The sequence below is a fragment of the Ciconia boyciana genome, chromosome 7, assembly GCF_034638445.1.
Source record: "Ciconia boyciana chromosome 7, ASM3463844v1, whole genome shotgun sequence".
In the NCBI taxonomy this organism is placed as follows: domain Eukaryota; kingdom Metazoa; phylum Chordata; class Aves; order Ciconiiformes; family Ciconiidae; genus Ciconia; species Ciconia boyciana.
Window position 1 is genome coordinate 11,374,196 of NC_132940.1, and position 18,936 is coordinate 11,393,131.

The 18,936-nt window shown below is 38.7% G+C and overlaps 1 protein-coding gene across 1 annotated transcript in view; it reads left to right on the plus strand.

Moving 5' to 3' along the window:
• The window catches only part of GPBP1L1 (GC-rich promoter binding protein 1 like 1), a 33,753-nt gene that overhangs the window by 2,703 nt on the left and 12,114 nt on the right, over positions 1 to 18,936 (plus strand). The window contains exons 2-5 of the mRNA XM_072868035.1: positions 12,916 to 13,805; positions 14,672 to 14,786; positions 16,009 to 16,138; positions 16,504 to 16,787. Of these exons, the coding sequence (XP_072724136.1) occupies positions 14,727 to 14,786; positions 16,009 to 16,138; positions 16,504 to 16,787 (474 nt within the window). The 5' untranslated portion in view covers positions 12,916 to 13,805; positions 14,672 to 14,726. The remainder of the gene's footprint in view (positions 1 to 12,915; positions 13,806 to 14,671; positions 14,787 to 16,008; positions 16,139 to 16,503; positions 16,788 to 18,936) is intronic.

The following is an 18,936-nucleotide window of genomic DNA, read 5'->3' on the forward strand; positions in this document are numbered from 1 at the left end:
TCTTGCGTGGTTACAGCTTTTTCTTACAGCTTTGTAAAAACACAACCATGGGACAACTGTTGCTATAACTTATACAGGGAAAGGTGATAGTTACTGCATTTTGCAGTTGGTGAGGTGGTGTGTATACTAGGAAGTTTGTTTGGGATTTTTAAGTTTTATGTTAATTTATTTGTAGAGGCAAGAGTAGTTCAGATTTTGTTCTGCTAACACAGCGGTGTAAGCAGACATTTTACTGTCACTTACATAGTGACCAGGATACCACCTAAATTCATATGTGGCTTTTGTTTCAGTAAGAGTAATTGAAGTGCACGTTCTTTTTACTTGTCAGATTTGATGAAAAGCAGTGAAGTTGGCAGAAATGTGGTCCTGCTTAGAATACTTCATGAATGCCAGGATGTTTTTTAACTTGTGTTCTGTAAGTTAATATGTTCCTGTGAAAATGTGCCAAACTTCAATGAGTTACTGTATGGTCAGAAGATAAATTTACATTTTGGGGAGTGAATTTAGGTAGAGATTGATAGTGGCTAAGTATCCACTGCGCCGTACGTGTATGTGCAAACACTGTGCAGACCTAAAAATTCTAGGTTAGATGAGGCCATTAGCATGACAATAATAAGTGGGAAGGGAAGTATATTGGTTAAATTAATCGTATATATTAGCAATCAGGCTGTATCACTCCAAACTGGAATTTCTTTATTAAAGTGTGCTTAACTATTTTGGTTTCTGCGTTCTCTAGCTGGCCTTCAAAAGTGTCAGAAGAAGAATTTTAACATTTTATGCTTCTTAGACCTTTCTGTAATTAAACAGCAAAATGACTTTACAAAAGTGTTGGTGTATGCAGTTCCATAAAATGACTAATCTGAAATAGTTGCACTTCCAAGGTCTGGCTTAACAAAAATCATTTGAACCAGAGCATCCAAACATAACTGAGGCTTTCTGCAATAAATGATGCTCAGAAACAAATATTTTAGTGTATGACCTTGTGCCTCAGGGACTGTTGTACACTAGAGAGTTCACCAGGAGCTACTGAAGTTCTAGGATTTACAGTCATTCTAACAAAAATGCCAGTGTCTTTTTTCTTTTTTTTTTCCTTGAATCTTGTGATCACTTCCCGTTCAGTGTTTTCATAGTCTTATCCTCCACCATGGAAGGGGCATCACAGCTTCATGGTGTGATGTTGGTGACTCTTAATAATCAAAGGTGTGTCTGTATATAATATTGTCTAAATGCATGTCCTTGGTTTTAGGAATCCCCTTTTTCCAATACAGGAAGAAATGAATAATTGTAAATTATTTTCCCTTGGAGCAGTTTTATTTTCAGTGTCTGTTCTAGGTTCAGGTAGATAGTAAGTGTCTGGGGTGGATAATGGTATGGCCAAGAATGACTGGCAGTGGGGACAGAGGTTTAGTGTGGTGGGGGCTGCTTTCCTGGATATCTGTGTGACCCTCATAGTGTAGTTGCGACATACGGAGTATGTGGCAATGATTGTCGGTCTCTTTGAGTTTTGTCATCTTCAGTTTGTGATGAACAATTAACTTGTAAATAAAGGACTGAGTCTGCCATGGAGGTATATGGTTGTTATTCTGCACACAGAAATTACTGGTATTCACAAAGTTGCTGGTGAATTTGTATGGTAAAGATGGCAACAGGTCTCCAGCTTTTCAGCAGAAAGGAGTGTTTTGCCATTGTGTTCCAATGTGTCATCCATCATCAAGGGATTAATCAGGATTCACGTGAGGTGGTCTGAAAAGACCTTTGATACTGATCTTAAAAAAACTCAGCAAGGGAACTCTCTCACCCTGAAAATGTTGAATGGGTTATGATCTTGACTGTTAATTTGGGAAAACTGTCTTTCCTGTACTTTGAACTCTAGTTGAAGTAGAGAAACAGGTTAATGATGACTTTAATGTCTTCAGGTTGGCTGAGCCTTATGGAATGTATCCTACAGTATTTAGGGAACTGACAGTCTGTGAGAGTGGGAAAAGTTCCAGAATACTGAAAAGTGTTGAGGAGCACTTCCCCTCACAGCATCTAGAAAAAGACAGGACTTGGGTATGTTCAAAGGAAGAGTGTTCACATCAGGGTGTCTGTCCTGGGTCACGTACTGTTTGGTGTTTTCACTTTTCTATGTTGAAATAATATTCTTACTGAACACACAGATTATATGATCTTGACAAATTCAAGAAATGGTCTGAAATCAATAGCATTGATTTTGGCCATTTTGGTTTAGATGGGTTCAAATTACTGTGTTTAGGAATATTACCTTATGCAGACAACTAACAGCTGGCTAGGCAGCAGTTCTGTGGGAGAGTATCTAGGGGTTGTAGTGGTTCCTAAATTATTGTGAGTCAGCAGCATCACTGTCATGAAAATTCACTTGTCACACTGGAACATATAAAAGGGCATTGTAAATAAGGTTATAAAGCAGGTTTTCCATTCTACTGAGGAGTGGTAGGTCTTCAGCTAAAAGTATCTTGTTCAGTTTGTGATACTATCATACTTTGGGGAAGTTATGGCTGGGTAACGAGATCTGTAAAGAAGATAACAAAGTCTGTAGAAGAGAAAACCCCTAAGTGAGGATTGGGGGAAAAAATGGATTGTTTAGCTCTAGAATGGTTTTATACAACTTGTGTTTCATCAAACATCAGCAGGTGATCTATAAAGCATCTTACAAAAGTTACCTGCAGGTATAGCTGGGAGCCAGCTCTGACATCCTGTCACTGCCTGCAAGCTGTCATGCTTGGTAGGTGGGTCACATCAGTTTTTTCATCATCAGTGCTTTGAACTTAAAGCTTGTATCTTCAACAGTAAAATTGGAGTGGTTGGGGTGGGGTGTTTGTTTTTTAAAAACATGACGATATTTGACCCCAGAATATGTTATTACCTCCGTCTTCTGCTGCTGAACAGTGCTGGGATACAGGGTGGTCTATGGGACTTCCCCTGACACCCCCCCTAAAAATCTCCCACCACCTGCTAAGATTGCCTTTCAGTAAGGGAATACTGAAGTACTGGTTTGGAGAAAAGATGTCTTGAAAGGTATCTGCAAAGAGAGGTTAGTCAGCTTGCCGTATCCATCATGAATAAAACAAGTAGTTATGGGTTGAAATTGCAGCAGAATATATTTAGGTTAGGCATTAGGTGCAGGGACAGGCTTTCAAGCCATAAGAATAACGAAAACAGATTGTAGAGATACGCTGGAGAATGCTGGTATGCTAATCTCTTTTGATTTACAGCTCCAAAAAAAATATTCCAGTGGAGGTATGAATAGCTGCATAATGAATTCCAGTCTGCTGATAACAAACTCGTTTTTCTGATACTTTTTGAGAAATCTTAGGATTAATTTTTGGACCCCTGCAGCCTGAAGATCACTACAAATTGGTGGAGGGGGACATTGCTTAGTTTATTTTCAAAGACATCTGATGGCAGAGGGTAGAGCTAAAGTCTTTTAAATCTCAGGAGAAAGGGATGAACTATGCAGCCTCTGAAGATAGATGTTGGGTTTTTTTTTCCCCAGATGTTTTCCTAGTATTCCCTGGTTTGCTGTAGGACACTAGGGTAGAAGAATGACATTGTTTAACTCTTGGTCTGCATGGTGTACCTGCAGAATAACAGCGCAATAATTCTCTGCAAGATGTAAAGACAAAGCTCAAACCAGCTGGACAACACCTTGTCCATAACTCCTTGCTTTGTTTTATCTCTTAAGGTTTTCACAGACTAGATTGTAGAGAGAGCTCTAGCAAAACACTGAACATCCAAAGAGGCTGTATCTGCCAGCTGCAGCAAATCATCAGATCACAGGATTAGGGATCACTTGTTCCTCTTTTTTTTTTTGAAGCCAAGACCAAACACATGGAATATTTATTATTTGCGCAATTTATTTTATATGTATAGGACTTCTTTTAAACTGAATTGTCTTCAGTGACTTTTCTGCATTGATGTTTGATAATACTTTCTGAATTAGAGAAAGTGCTGAAAATTTTAAGCTAGTGGAATGAAAAATATAGCAAACTGTAAAATTTACAAACTGTAATGCAGGTGGTGTACACATGCTGAAAAGTGCTGAGTGAACATGTCTTTGTCGTGTCCTAGTAAACGTGGAGTTTCTTCACATTGTCCCAGTCTTGAGGTAAAAGGGTTTGGAAATAATCCAAGTGGAGGGAGGGCAGAGAGGGTATGATTAGTCCCCCAGTCTTGGCCCGTTGTCTTGCACGGGAAGTACCTATAACTGGAATGTACCGCCCTTCCCAGTTTGGGTAATGGTATCGAGGGGAAGAATTACTATAATACTGTTTAGGAGAATGGTCTCTTATATCTGAATGTCCCTCTCTGTTTATTTTGTTGACTCTCAATTGTCTTTCCTCTTTGCAAGTTACATGCCTTCTACTCTCCTGTCCTTCATCTGGAATGCAGATCTGTACTTCCCTATACTTGATTTACAGTCTCTCTTGCCTTGACACAAATATTTGATAAATAGTCTGATTGCATTTGGTACTCTTTTCCAAAGGAAGTACATTTTTCTCAGCTCCAAACAGAATATATTTAAATGTACCATAGTAGTGATAGTAACCCTGATAAAATACTGGGTTATAAAATACCCTTAGTGAGAAACACCCATCCCAATTTTTAACTTACTGGAGAACTACTTACTTCACTTCTGCTTAGGCTCTGTCTACATCTCTGGAAGACAGGTAGGTAGGAGGTACATAGTATGCAGCAGGGATAAGCCAGTAATTACATATTTGCAATTCTTTCCTTGTGATGGGGAACATTATCCTGGCGTATGCTACTGAGCAGTAGAAGAGACTTTGTTCATTAAGGCTTTGGGCAGACTGTACAGATAGGCTCTTCATTGCTATTTCACTCATTCTGCCATGAGGTTTTGGGGAGGATAGCGGTACCTTTAAAGGCAGCCATGACAAGGTGTTGTGCTTTGTAAGGTTCAGGGCAGAACAGAGCCTTATCTTGACCTCAGATACTTTCAAAACATCTGTGGATCAAAGTGCACTGCAAAATAGATGTTTGGTTTTGTTCCCTTCAAGAGCTAAAAAGACCTCTGGATTTGATTAAAATTAGCAGAATACTTTCTCCAGATTCAAAATACCTTATTTCATAAAATGCTAAAGCTGGTTGAAAGTTCAGAACATTGTTCACATTTAAAGCCTAATACTATTTAAAATATGTTTCTTTGTTTTGTATCAGTAGTGTCAATAGATACACTCATTTAATAGAAGTATATACAATCCCTGGAACCTTACTCCCTTCAGTAGGGCAAAGCAGTGAGCAGGTTTTAATATTTCAGGTAAATACCACAGATCTCTAACATAAACAGTACTAAAGACTGTTAAAGGGACATTGGAGGGAAGTGGAATCTTAAGTGGCGCAGGAGAGAGACATAAGGGATGACAGTATTGCCAGTGGCTGTAGAGTATAAAACATCCAGAAATAATTGTTGGTAGGCATAATAACTAGAAAGTCTGTGCTGTCCCCATTCTGTGCTTATAAGGAGTTGAGCCTTTTAGATTTTACGTGTTTGAAACGGTCATATGTTGGTACTCAAAGTAAACTTGTCAAAACCCACTGGAACGGTTCAGTTGCAACATATCACACTTGCTGGCTGAGGTTCAGAGCCTTATCATCTTACACAGGCTTCTGTACAGGTTCCCCAGATGCCGCCTCTTCCAAAATGTGTTTTGGCTTTTGTGTTAAATACAGCTTGCTTTCAAGACAAGCTTGCTGGCTTTGGAGTCTGTGGTCTCCTCAATGCACCCAATACTGTTGACCCAGTAGTGACATGGTGGTAGCCTTGCTGGGGGAAACTTGGATCAGCTGAGGCTGGAAGGGCAGGCATCAATCAATCAATAGCATTGCTAAAGGTGAAGTTTTTGTCAATGGTGTTTTCTTATCCAATGGAGAATCTTTCCTACATTGCAGTCCTAGGAGTCACTTTTCTATGTGATTTGGTTATGTTACTCTTGTATGCCCTTGTATCTTTGATTGCTGTTAAGAAAGAAGAAAAAAAATCATCTCCTTACCCACTGCATTCTAGATGTCAGTATGTGTTCACAAGAGTAGGCTGTTAAGGCTTTGCAAGGTATGTGGTTGGGTGGGTGCATATATTTGTTCTAGAAATTTTGAAGGAGGTAGGATTCGGTCAGTGTGACCTTAGAGAAATGGAAAGTAGGTAGGTAAATGGACAGGATGTTTGTGAAGCAGTACCGTACAAGATGCCAGTGGGAGGACTGTCAATAGAGAAGGGGGTTTTTATGTATAGATGTGTCCATATGGACCTTTCTTAACCTATTTTCAGTTTGTTGAAGTTAGTCATCTGGTTTGCAAAAGTGGTCAGATACATAACAGTTAATATGATTTTCCCCCGCCCCCATCCTGTTACTCTGGAAAAACTTTTGTATGGACAAGCTTCTGGCATGTTTTCATCTTGGAATATATAGATTTGCAGTGTTGTTTCTAGAACACAAAACAGTTTTGATGATTCTGCAAGATAGATTCGTTTGCTTTAAACTTGAAAAACAAGGTGTTAATCTTTCAGTAATAGCAGGTTTTCACAAGAACTTTTAATATCTGTCTGTATCTGGGAAGACTTTGGTTTGCTACATGATTAACATTTTAATCTGTCATTTAGTGGGTTCATGTTTCCATAATTCTTTAAAATCTGACATGAGTGATGCTTTGCATTTTTTAGATGCTAGATTTTTCAGCAGCCAGATACAATTTAAGCAATGCTTTCCGCAGTATTTTTAATTAATGGAACTGTCCTTTATATTCAAGTAACCTTTTTGGGGGTCTAGCTGTGTGATATAATGGAAAGAAACAAGTAATGATGGCAGATGTGTATTATACTTACTCTGGTGTATAACACCTCAGGCGTGTGAGCACTACCAGTTGTACGTGCTGTTCTGGAACATCTACATTTGTCCTCTCAGAAGGGTAGCCGTATTTCAGTCCTGTAGACAGACTGAAGGTGTGTCTAGACAATTGTATTAATGGAAGCTGAAAGCAAAATGAGAGTAAGTTTGTTTTGTAGATACTTTATGTAGGTGAATATGCCATTAACTGCAAATAAACAATCTCAACTTGAGAAGACATAGCTCACCAGTTGTTACGAAACTCTTTAAATAGTAATGCTGTACTTGTGTCTTTTATAGTAAGGCCTAATAATGCATGCAAGGTTGAAGCAAGATCTATAATTACATTATTTTAAAAGGGCTGTGCACCCAAATATGATTATCTTGTTCAATAAAATGTTTCTAATAATAGTAAGACCAAGCCATGTTCTGCTTTTTTTGGAAAACAGGATAATGAAATTTCATGTGTGGCTTTTTGATATCCTTAAGGAAACCAGTAGCATGCTTTTGACTCTCCTAGGTTGGGCTCCAGGCTGTGACTCGCTATTTCTGTGAATGTATTGAATTAATAAAAAGTTGTTAGAAAGAGATCATATTTTAGTGAATGCATATGGTATTAATTCTTTATCATGAACTAACATACACCTGTTAAATGAGACTCTACTCTGAAGAGTAGCTAAGTGGAAAGGTCTGTTGTGTATGTTTAGGCATATCTGCTTGATTAAATAACTTTAAAAGAGCTGCACAGAAAGAAAACTGATGAGGGAAGTAAATTCTGTTCTGCCTTATGCATCCATTAAATTGTTCGCTAATTTTTCTGAATGCTTTTGCAACCCAGCTGACATCTGATCTTTAGGAATATTACTGAAATCCCAATTGAATTGGCCAGTTAGAAAAACAGTCTTTAATTTTTTTAAATAAACTTGTTCTATTTAGAGAAATACATAGAAATGCAGTGAAGTGAGCTGAAATTGTGGTGGGGATAGACAGATATTGTCCCTGTGACCTTTTACAGCTGCTATTAGTTGGATTGATAAATGTATAATGAAGGGTGAAAGTTTACTTTTATGCTGGTTTTCTGCTAGAGGCTCCAAGTCTTTGTGATTTGCTGTTGCAGGAGATGAGAAATGGAATTAATGTGATTAACAGGATTCTAGGTAGGCAGGAGAGGTGAAGGGACCTGAAGAGGTTTGCAAGGAACATTGAGGCAGAAAAAGCATCCAGTAAAACTTGTCTGTTTCAGAAATGTGCACTGCAGTACGTAACATGAGCAAAGGTTAGAAGCCCTGGTTCCAGGTATTCCCAGAGAGGTTGTGTGTTAGAACGGCATGACATGGCAGGCGATCTTTTATCTCATGGCAGATTTTACTTCCCATTGGGCTTTTACAGTTTTGTAGGCCAAGGTAAGAGATGGAAGAGGAAGTAATAGGAAAAATGTACTGCTGATAAGCCTAATCTGTGCATTTTCTTAGGAGTTTTGAAACACCTTGATCCCTTCCCAATGAGTAATTTCATATAGCAGCTCAGGGGCCTTGGTTGTCTTTAGTCTTGCATTCTGGTCGATATAGGTCTTGGCGTATTGAATACCTCCTTGGTTCCTACTGTCAGGTATACATGGAAAGCTCAGCTTGAGAGTCAAAGCTTTAGAAATTCTCTCTGGTTTAGAGATTAACTCTGGTCAAGTCTATGTTAGGAGTAGAAATTAAAGTTAACAGAAGGATTAAAACAACAGTGTAACTATATTCAGCTGTAACACAGCAAGAACACTTTATTAAGGGTGTATTAGAGGATGGGGTTTTTGTCCTGGACTATGTATGTTCCTTACTGTAGTCTGTGCTGCTTCTTTAAATTGAATATGCTTGTACGTTTCTTCCATTTTCATGTCAAACTTTTAACATTTGTTTAGACAAATACACAATGAAATCTGATAATATGAAAGATCATCTGACAACTTTCATTTGTTTATATGACTCAGTGACAAATATCACTTATTCCACTTGCATGTTAAATGACATGGTGAAGAATATTTAGATATGAAACTTAAGCACTTACCAAGGGAAAAAAGTACTTTTGTAACAACAAAAACTTATGAAAAGACATTGCTATGAAATAACAGTTAAAACACTTTTAATGCAACATGTAAAAATTGATAATTGAAAAAAAATTTTTAAAGGTTAATTAGAACAGTTAACAAGTGGAACCCCAGTGCTAAACAGAGTTTAATGTTTTATATACTTATATTACTTGCCAAAGACTTCTTCATTTTGATCAGTGAAATAATATTTTTGGGTTAGTTGACAGACAACCTCTTTTCTTCACCAAAGCTCATTAATGCAGATTTCATTGTTGTGAAAGGAGGCATGCCTTTATAGAACATCTCATTTAGTTATATTATTATTATTTTCTCTTTTTCTGATTTGTGTTTCCAGAAATAATTCAAACTTGAACTCATTTAAAAGGAGATAATTAATTAAATTTGCATTGATGAGCACTTTCCTTTGCTTTTTTTCCCTGGAATTGGGAGTGGCTACTGGCGATGATCTTTGTCCTTGCTGTTTTCCATAGTGAAGCAGAGACCAGTTCGACTGAACTGTAAATGCAATATGGGAAGAATTGGGAACTTCGCCTTCAGGGAATGCATGAGTGTTTGTTCCACACACATGCTCATGTGCCTGACCAGACCCCACCTGTACTTTGAGGAATCTCTTCACTCTATTCATTATTGAGTAGCTGGCAAAGGTCATTTCAGTTATATGTAGTAATCAAAAAAAGAAACAATGTTAGATATTAGGAAGAAAGGTTAAAAAATGCACAATTTTGCCACTGTATAAATCGGTGATGCTCCCAGATCTTGAGCATTTTATGCAGTTTTGGTGACCTTATATCTAAAAGAGATGGTAAAGGCTAGGAAAGCTTTCACAAATTGTCGGACTTAGCTTGGAAGAGAGATGACTTGATGGGTATGTATGTCATGTATAAAATCATGAGTATCATGATAAACTGAATAGAATGTGATTGGACACTTTGGTAGCACAAGAAAACATCCAATTGAATTGAGGGTGACATTTTTGTAGCCACAAATTTACTTTTACACAAAGTACAAGAAAACTCTGCCCCCTCTCATTTGGGAGGCAAAAATGTATTAATGTCTTTAAAAAGAAAGCATTCAACAGATTTACATAGAAGCACTGACTGGTAGTAAACTATAATACAGACTCTGGCTTGAAAGTATCCTGGGACCCCTGATGCTATTCACTCTTGTTCTTGCACTTTTTTTTTCTTAAGAATTTATTGTAGGTTGCTGTCAGAGAAGGTAATTGAGAGTCTTTGGGTCTTGCCCATTAAGATTTTGTGATATTACTGTTGTCAGTAGTATGGTAGGTTATAGAAGTGGTCTTAGGTAGGTTGAAGGTGTAATGTTGGGCGGGATTCAGAGTGTGTGTGAGAGGAGGCTGTAAAACCTAGCATGTGGGCTAATCCTGGAGACTGAAGGGTTTCAGTAGTAGTATAATTTACAACACTTCATCTAACAGCAAGTTTTTTGCTTTAGCAAAAAGTATTGCATTTTAATGTCACATACCTTCTTTTTGTGATACTACATGCACAGGAAGGCGATGACTGAAGAGCAGTATACATGCCTATTGAAATAAGGAGCCAGCTGCAGGCTGTGTCAGCATATAGTGTTGGCATATAGCCTTCAGTACCTTACTCGTGCCAGGAAACACAACTTGGAAGGGCTCAAGACATGACTTTGAATTTACTATCTGAAGTGTGCCTTCTGTACACTATCTGAAGAGAAGTGGGTGGAGATTAATTTAAGCCTCTCGCTTTAATTTACCGCAACTTCAGTGCAGAGCCTCCCAGTAACTGTGACGCCCACAAGTGAGATTGTTTCAGAATAAAGGTTACAGAAGTATCAAAATATTGGCTAGAAGGTTTGAGACGATATGGAGGTCATTCCTTTAACAAGAGTAAAGTTTTCTGATCAGTAGTGCCTAATTTATGCTAACTGTGCAAGCATGATGTTTGCAAGACTTGGACATCAGTTCAAGATGTCATGTCTAGGAGTTGCACTAGACTATCTGCATGCATGTTAGATACTGCTCCTTAACGAACTGCCCTGGTCACTGGTACTAACAGTGATATCAAAATAGCAGGTTGGGAGACCTGAATCTGCTGCAAAATCCTTTCTAAATTGGTGGTTGGAGTTTTGCAAAGAGTTTCACCTTGGTTTTGATTGTGCTGAAATATAAAAAGATGTCTTGCAGCAACACAAGTTTTGCAAGCTGTTGTTGTGCTTTCCTTTTCCATTTCCTTTTCCAAAGGTGCTAGGAACCTTTTTTGTGAAGTGGAGCCTGGGTATTGTGCTTCTGTGGTGGTTTTATTTTTGTTGTGTACTCAGACCTAGTTCCTACTTGAAAGCTGTAATTCTGTCGTGTTCATTTATTTAGATACCCTTAAATCCAGAGAACCATTCTGTGTAGGCTTTGCTCTGTTTAGGTCCATTTTTCACATTACTGTGAGTCGTCCTCAAGGTTCATTAAATCAACTTCTTAAATTATTTGACTTCTGTCAATAGTTTGACATGCTTAATTGCTATACAGTCTGTTCTGAAAAGTATATTTATTCAGAAGGTAATGAATCTTGTTTAAACATAGTCAACTGCATTGACTTTGTCCCTGTTTTATCTTCTACTTACTACTCAAACGTTTGGTAGCAGCCTGAGAAGGTCACATCTAAAGGAGTTCTGTACCTGTGCTGAGTTCAGCGTGGTGGGAAGACTGTTCTGTCAGCAGCAGATGTTCCAGCATGTCCCTATATACACTGAAAAATTACCCTTTAATATAAAAACAGGTCTCAATAGGTTAGCACTTCTGTTGTTTGCCGTGTGTGATGCTTACTAGCTTGTGGTACGTGGTGGGATGCTCAGAAGGTTCCCAGGTCAGTATTGTGTATGGCCATGTCTACTCTGGTTTTGCCTCATCTTGGCTGGTAGTTTGTAGGGGTTGTGAGGCTGCTTGTTGTTACTTTGCCTCCAGAAATGTGACCATGGCTCACAGCTTAGGTGCAAAAATGTTTCCCTCTTTCCAAACTCCCCTACACAACATTAACATCTGGTTCCAGAAAGAAAAAAAATATATGAAAATGAGGGAGTTTATTAAAGGGAATGACCCAGAAGATAAAAAGGTGGTGATTCTTTTCCTGTTCCCTGTGTGAGTTTATTTTGAGCCTCTATCGAAACAGCCTTAAAAACCTTAAAAAATAAAAAAAATCCACATGCTTACAGTAAAGAATGTCATAACAAGTGCAAGGAAAACCAAAACTGATCAAAGAATGGAACCATATCCAAACAAGGAAAACAGACTCTGATAAGTCAAATATAAAGGCATAATAAGGCATGCCTAAAGGGATCCTGAGAAACAGCTGATGGCATCAAAACAGTAATAAAACTTTTCAGATGTTTGAGGAGCGGTAAACCTATCTGCTTCTGGTTAGGTAAGATGGTTCAAGGAAAAAGAGGCCATAGCAGAAAAAACTCAAATTTTTTTGTTGTTTGTATTTTTGGTGGAGGAGTTAATGGAATACTGGATGTATTACTATCATGAATCGCTTGAGAGGGGAGTCTGGCTGTGTTGGAGCAGGTGAGGAATGATGTGGGCGCATAGAGGAGATGAGGCACATGGAATGGCCGAGCCTACCTGTGGCCTAGAGTCTCGTTATTTTAGCAGCAGGTATTAAAATTGCTGTGAAGTGTGGGAATCCCTTTCATCAGCTGCATGCAGTTTCTCCACTCTTCCTTTTATTCTGATGCAGCTTGTTTGTATTGCCCTTTTGTGAACTAAATCTGGGAAGTGATCATTTAAAAGCAAAAATGCCCTTTTTAGGGACCTTTTTTCCAATTAGATTATTTCAGGTTTTGTTTTGATCAGAGATCGAATAGCTTTTGGCACTTGCACTGTAGTTGCTCAATTTCTCCTCTGTTCTTCTCTCTAGTCATACTTTCTCATGTTTATGCCACTTGTATTGATGGGGTTTTGTTTGTTTTTTATAGTGACTACAGTTCCTGTCTCACCTCTTTGATGGAAGAGGACTATGACCCAGAAGTGAACTCTCCACTGTAGAACAAGAAGCTCTTGTGGAATAATTTGTGTCCCTTTAAAAGCAGCACCCAGTCTACAAAAAATAGAGTAGAAGAGATTATTTTTGGACCTGGCATTTTTTTTGTTCATGTGACCTATGTTTCAGCATGTAAATGGTGAAAAAAGGGGAGATAAACATTTGTGCCTGCTTTTGAGCTTTATATCAAGTAGTGCTTAGCTCCGTGGAGCATTAACCAAGTTACGTGAAGACCAGAGTATATCCTAACGTTCATTTTTTAAATTACTATACCTTTTTTTAGCAGATGTATGTGATAAAAATGAAGTTTATATTTTAAGAGCACTTGGGCAGATGCTTCTTGTTTAGATCTCAGCATTTAGGGCAAACATTTTTATGTAACATCATCCTTTTTGCAGAGTGTTCAGGTTGATCTGCTGCAGATCATGAATTATCCAGCAGACTTGAGTGTATCTGTTCAGTATTAACCATGGTGTTGCTCTGAACGTTGTCATGCAGACTTGACAAACCTTTTTGTAATGTAAAGGCTGACTTCTGTACTACCACGACCAGAGGAAATTTAATGAGGTGAACGTGGTCGTGGCTTTTTTTAAATATAAATTACCTTCTTAGGTATTTTTTTTTGTAGTGAGTGCAAAGAGAGGTTAAAATGAGCAGCTGAGGGGGTGAAGGGCACAGTTGGCACGAAGTGCGGCCTCTCGTGCTCCGCTTCAAGACGCACTATTGCCCCAAGGCTGGCCTTACAGCATACTGGAGAAGGAAGGAACCCAAAGGTCAGTGAAGCACAGAAACTGAGGACATTGGACTGCAGAGGCCAAACTCAGGGTAAGTGATCATATGTACTTTTTTTCTTTGCTTATATAGTGTTGACTTGTTCATAGATAAATTAAAGTTGAAAAATAAAACAAAATGGTAAACTGGAGAAGCTTCCACAAAAAGGCAGAATTCAGTTATACAGAGCAATCATGGGATTTTCATCATTTGAGCAGTGGAAATTGCTATGACATGTTGGAAAGAGCAGTTGAGTTTCAGATTCCTCAGTGAGATGCCTCAGCTGGTCTTTAGTTGACTTCCATTAAGATCCTTCAACCAGCTTGTGTTCTGTTCCTAACCATTTGGTTTCTTAGCTATGAAAGCAGTTTCAGCATAGGATATTCCCTGGTGTATGGAAGTTGGTGGATCTGGATACAATTTTAAGTTGGGGTGCAGGAGCTGGCATATGGTTGTCTTTCAGGTCTCTGATCTGCTCTCAACGTCTCTATCATCATCACTGGTTTGGTCATATTTGATTTACAGCCTCTGGAATAAAACATGCAGTAATTACTCCCTTGTAAACTGAGCTAATGAGCAGTGAAGGAATGTACCCCAAATTCTGTCATGTCTTGATTTTACATACCTGTGCATTGTATGGCTTTTGTATGCTGTTTGTTCTGGTTTCTTCCCATCTCCACGCCCATCCTATCATGAATTTCATGGGTGTGTTAATTGTAAACAGGAAGTAACTGGGAATGTTTCTTACCTGTTTTGGTCAGAGGAACAAAGTCAGCAGGAAAAAAAATGTTTAAGTGTAATATGAGAAACTATGTCACTTTTCCCCTCCTATTCATATAGGCCAAGCTTTGGGAAATAAATTGTATTATTATTTCAGTTTGGAAAAGATGACAGTCAGGGAATGTTCTTTTCATTTACAGATCCTGGCCATGAGGTTTGATGCCTCATTTTATTGAAGGGAGACACTGGACCTAAATGGCGCAGCATGACTTTGTTCCTGCCTGGCTTAACTTCTCAACACCACAGTCAACTAAGGTAACATTAATACAGATCACCTCCTTTTACAGCTATGACAATAATAAAAAGAAAAAAATTGCCCCAGTGTTTTGTTGAACTTAAAATGTTTAATTTTAACTTTTGTGTTTTTAAAGAAGGCTTTTGGAAACTTACTAAGGTGAAAATCATTTTTGTTGTCTTTGTTTCAACAAATGTATCCCTTTTATTTCAGAGGAGGAACAATCTTTGCGTTCAGACATGGAAGTGGTTCAGTGTCTTTGCACTGAGACTTGAGTGGGATTCCAAGTAGAAAATCATTAAAGAAATGGCCCTAAATCTGTGGGAGTCAAGACTTGAGCTGCCACTTATTTACAATTCAGAATATAATTTGGGTTTGATTTATGAAAATAATCTGACCCTTGCTGAGTAGTAGATTGATGATAAGCCCTTGGACTCTAACTCCAAACTCAGAAATACTCATTAGTTTTTTGCAACCTTAAAATGAGGGGAGTTTGCCTGTCACCTTCTTTCTAAAACTGGTTCCAGAAGCAGCTTAGGTTGACCCAGGAAGTGTGGTTTAGGACTTTAACAAATTGTGTTACTCGTGCATGGCAGTGGAGAACATTTTAATAGCAAACCAGATCATGATGGACAACATTGATGAACAAGAAAGAATACAGCTTTCACCTTCATGCTTAAATATGAGGACACAAAAGTAATTTCAGGATATTTGATCCATTTAAAACAAACCTCTGAATTTTTTATAAATGAGGGAAAGTGAAGAGTAAAAAGATTCTTTGGAATCTTAATGCTAGAAGCATTAATGTTTTCTACAGCACCGTAGTTGTTTCAGTCCAAAAGTGCTTTAACTTACTTGAGTATCTCTGAATTTTAGTCAGACTGATTGGATCCTCCATTGCTGTCTGCTCTTCTGTCTTTAGAGGGAGTGAATGAATGAGCACCTGTGAATCACAGAATTGCTTAAATGAATTTTGCAGAAAGTATGTGTTTGCAAAGACCGTTGGTAAGATTAGTGTGTTAGGTTCTCTCTGATTCTGTGTAAGACATGCTGACCATTCCGATCAGGTTCATGTGATGACGTTGTTGGCTAAGCAATGCAGATATGGATCCTGTATTGAAAACTAGTACAGGAATGTGGGGTTTGGGGTTTTTTTCAATTAACAAAATGTCACTGTTGGACTGACAGGCTCCTGGAGTGCCCTAAGGAATGCTTAATTACATGACTTTTTACTTTCTGCAGTCCCCTGCAGCCACCTTTGAGAAACATGGAGAGCATCTTCCACGGGGAGAGGGCCGCTTTGGCGTGAGCCGTAGGAGACACAACTCTTCTGATGGATTTTTCAATAATGGGCCCCTCCGAACTGCGGGAGGTGAGTAGGAAGGATCAGAATGCAGCCCGAGAGCAAACATTTTGGAATATTCTACAGAATGAAGAATTCTGCAGAATATAAACAACACTTTCCAAAACTGTACCTTTTCAAAACATCCTATAAGAAACTTGTGCTATTCTCTTCTCCCATGCCATGTGCTCAGGCCTTAAGGGGTTTTTGTGGTAGCTATACGTGCGTTGTGTAGCTTGGTTTGTTTTCTGATATGATCACATAGTAGCTTAATAAGTTTGGCCTAGTGTTACTTAGTGAACACTGACTTAACAACAAGAAAAACAGCCTGATATTTCCAGTATTCTGCACACTGTTGACTTATTTTATCTGCATACTTATCTCCTTTTGTTTAGACTGCTGGCATCAGCCGTCCCTTCTCCGCCATGATTCTGTAGATTCTGGTGTTTCTAAAGGAGCTCATGTTGGGCTTTCTGGCAGTCAGCCTGGCTGGCATGGTCCCTCACGGGGCCATGATGGTGTGAACCAGCGTGGTGGAGGAGGAGCTGGAGTTCATCGCCACTGGAATGGCAACTTCCATTCTCGGAAAAGTTCCGCCTTTCAAGAAAAGCTGCCTGTTGAATCCAGGGAAGAGAAGAAGGAAGATAAAGAGCAGTTGCAATTTGAGGAAGAAGACTTTGTAAGTGTGTAGCTTCTCACTAGAAGTGGCAGCTGTGAGAAGTGTCTTTTCAGATCTTGTTTTTATTGGCATTGATAGGTGGCGAGGATCTAGAGTTGCATTCCGTTCCATGTTTGAGATCACAACAGATTTAACAAAATTATTCCAGTGCTGACAGGATGCTAATTGGTACCCAGAGTCCTCAGGATTTGATGACCTGTTAGATTATGGGTTTTGGCACATTACTATATTTTGCCAAATGGTTATTGTGAACTGAAGACAGTATTGTAACACACAAGCCAGATCTTCAGCGAAACCCATAAGGTGACACTTTGGTCTGCTACAGGAAGAGTAGTTGTATTGACTTTGTGGCTTTGCTTACAAAGCCTTTTTTTGCTCCTAAGTACATCTATTCGGCTACCTCCAGTCTGCCTGCTGTTCCTGTTTCCTGCATTCTGGTACATGTTGGTGTTTGTGATAACCTTCCCAAGCTTGTTCATGACATGTGCTCAGACCTTTGCAACCATCTGTCTTGAATCTTCTGGAATAGTATTTTGTTATCAGAGATGTTTTCCTATATTTCTGTTAATCTGTGGATCAGGGTTTCTTGAGCCATTTCTTCCATCAATATCTCCAATTCATCAATTTTCTTCTTATCCAGCATTCTGATTCACATGGTATTATCAGTATGATAGTCTCTTACATCCTGTCTCTATTTTTACTGGAATATCTTTAGTTTACATATCTGGAGTATCTTTAGCACCTTTTCTGCTTTCTCTTTCCAATTTAATTTTTTTCTCCTGTTCCCTGATGAGGATTTTATTGTTATCAGACCACGTATTTTGCTTTTTGCATCTTGTTTCTTGCTCTCTCTAGGCTCTTCTTGACCAGTGTAATGAGGTCAGTATCATCTGTAACTTAGTCCCTTCACCTAATGCAATTCCTCTGACTTCATCTTCAATGCTAAAGTCATTGCTGCCTCCAGTAGTGAGAGTTTCTGGTAATAGTGTGCACGCTTGTGTGTATCATCATCTTGAGCTTTTTGCTCAAGCTTTACTCTTACTCAGCTTTTCTCTCTGGAAGGCTGTTTACAGCTGAAATTGTCGTGGCAGTTTGGCACTGCTTCTGTTCAGGAAGGTAGGAGTTGGAGTGAAATATATGAATGCCACGCAGCTGCTTCAGGCCAAAATCTAGAGTCTCCACTTAAATTGCCACAGGAGACAGTTTGATTTAAGCTGCTGGTTTTTTTCAATCAAGTGCCTGGGGAGTGATTGCATGTTCTTGTTCCTGTTGATGCTGGGAGTGGTACCCTGCATCACAGGGTGGTTAACACCTGGAGAGCAGTGATAAAGCTTGTGTGTAGATTTCTGTTAATCTGATTTCTCAAGAATACTGTAATTCAGGATTTCTATAAGCCTGTTGAAATCTAGAAAGTTATTGTAATGATTGCGACTGTGCACTGTTGTAGTCTATCTTGGTCTACATCTTTCTTCCATGTACTTTTTCATTCTCTTCTTCAGTGCCTTGATGAGTGCCTTTCCCCAGCTACATGGCTGTTACTTCTGTAATTACTTCCCCCAATTTTTTTTAGGATGATAATACCACACACTGTCTATAGCAGCAAGCTTTGCTAAATAACTCCTGTATTGGCTTTGCCATAGTGGTGAAATTAACGTATACTGTGCTTAAGTATGTAGCTGTTAGGCCTGTGTGGCTGATGATGGCAACACTTTCCTGAGAGGTCTGCAAAACAGTGTGTTATCCTGTGGTGTCAGCACCCCTGCTATAAAACTGACCTGTAGCTAAAAAAATGAAGCACTGAAACAGAGGAATTTCTAGGGTCTGAGGCAGGCATTTATGCTATGGTGTGACATTTTTTCCTAACTCTTATAGAACAGGAATGCCTCCTATTTCAGAAGCTCATTATTAGAGACTTACACTGTCGCCGTAGTAACTAACATATGAAGAACTCATTAAAAAGAGGAAAAAGATGGCTTTATTTTGAACTGAAGTTACTTGGGACGGGGGAAGAGGAATAGCTCATCAGGAACGCACAGAGTCTGCATACAGTATTGTCCTGGAAAGTGGACTCTGAAGCTTAACATAAATTTACATGTAGCTTTTTTGTCAGTAAATGTATATATTCATTATTCCTTTACATTTGGAACCT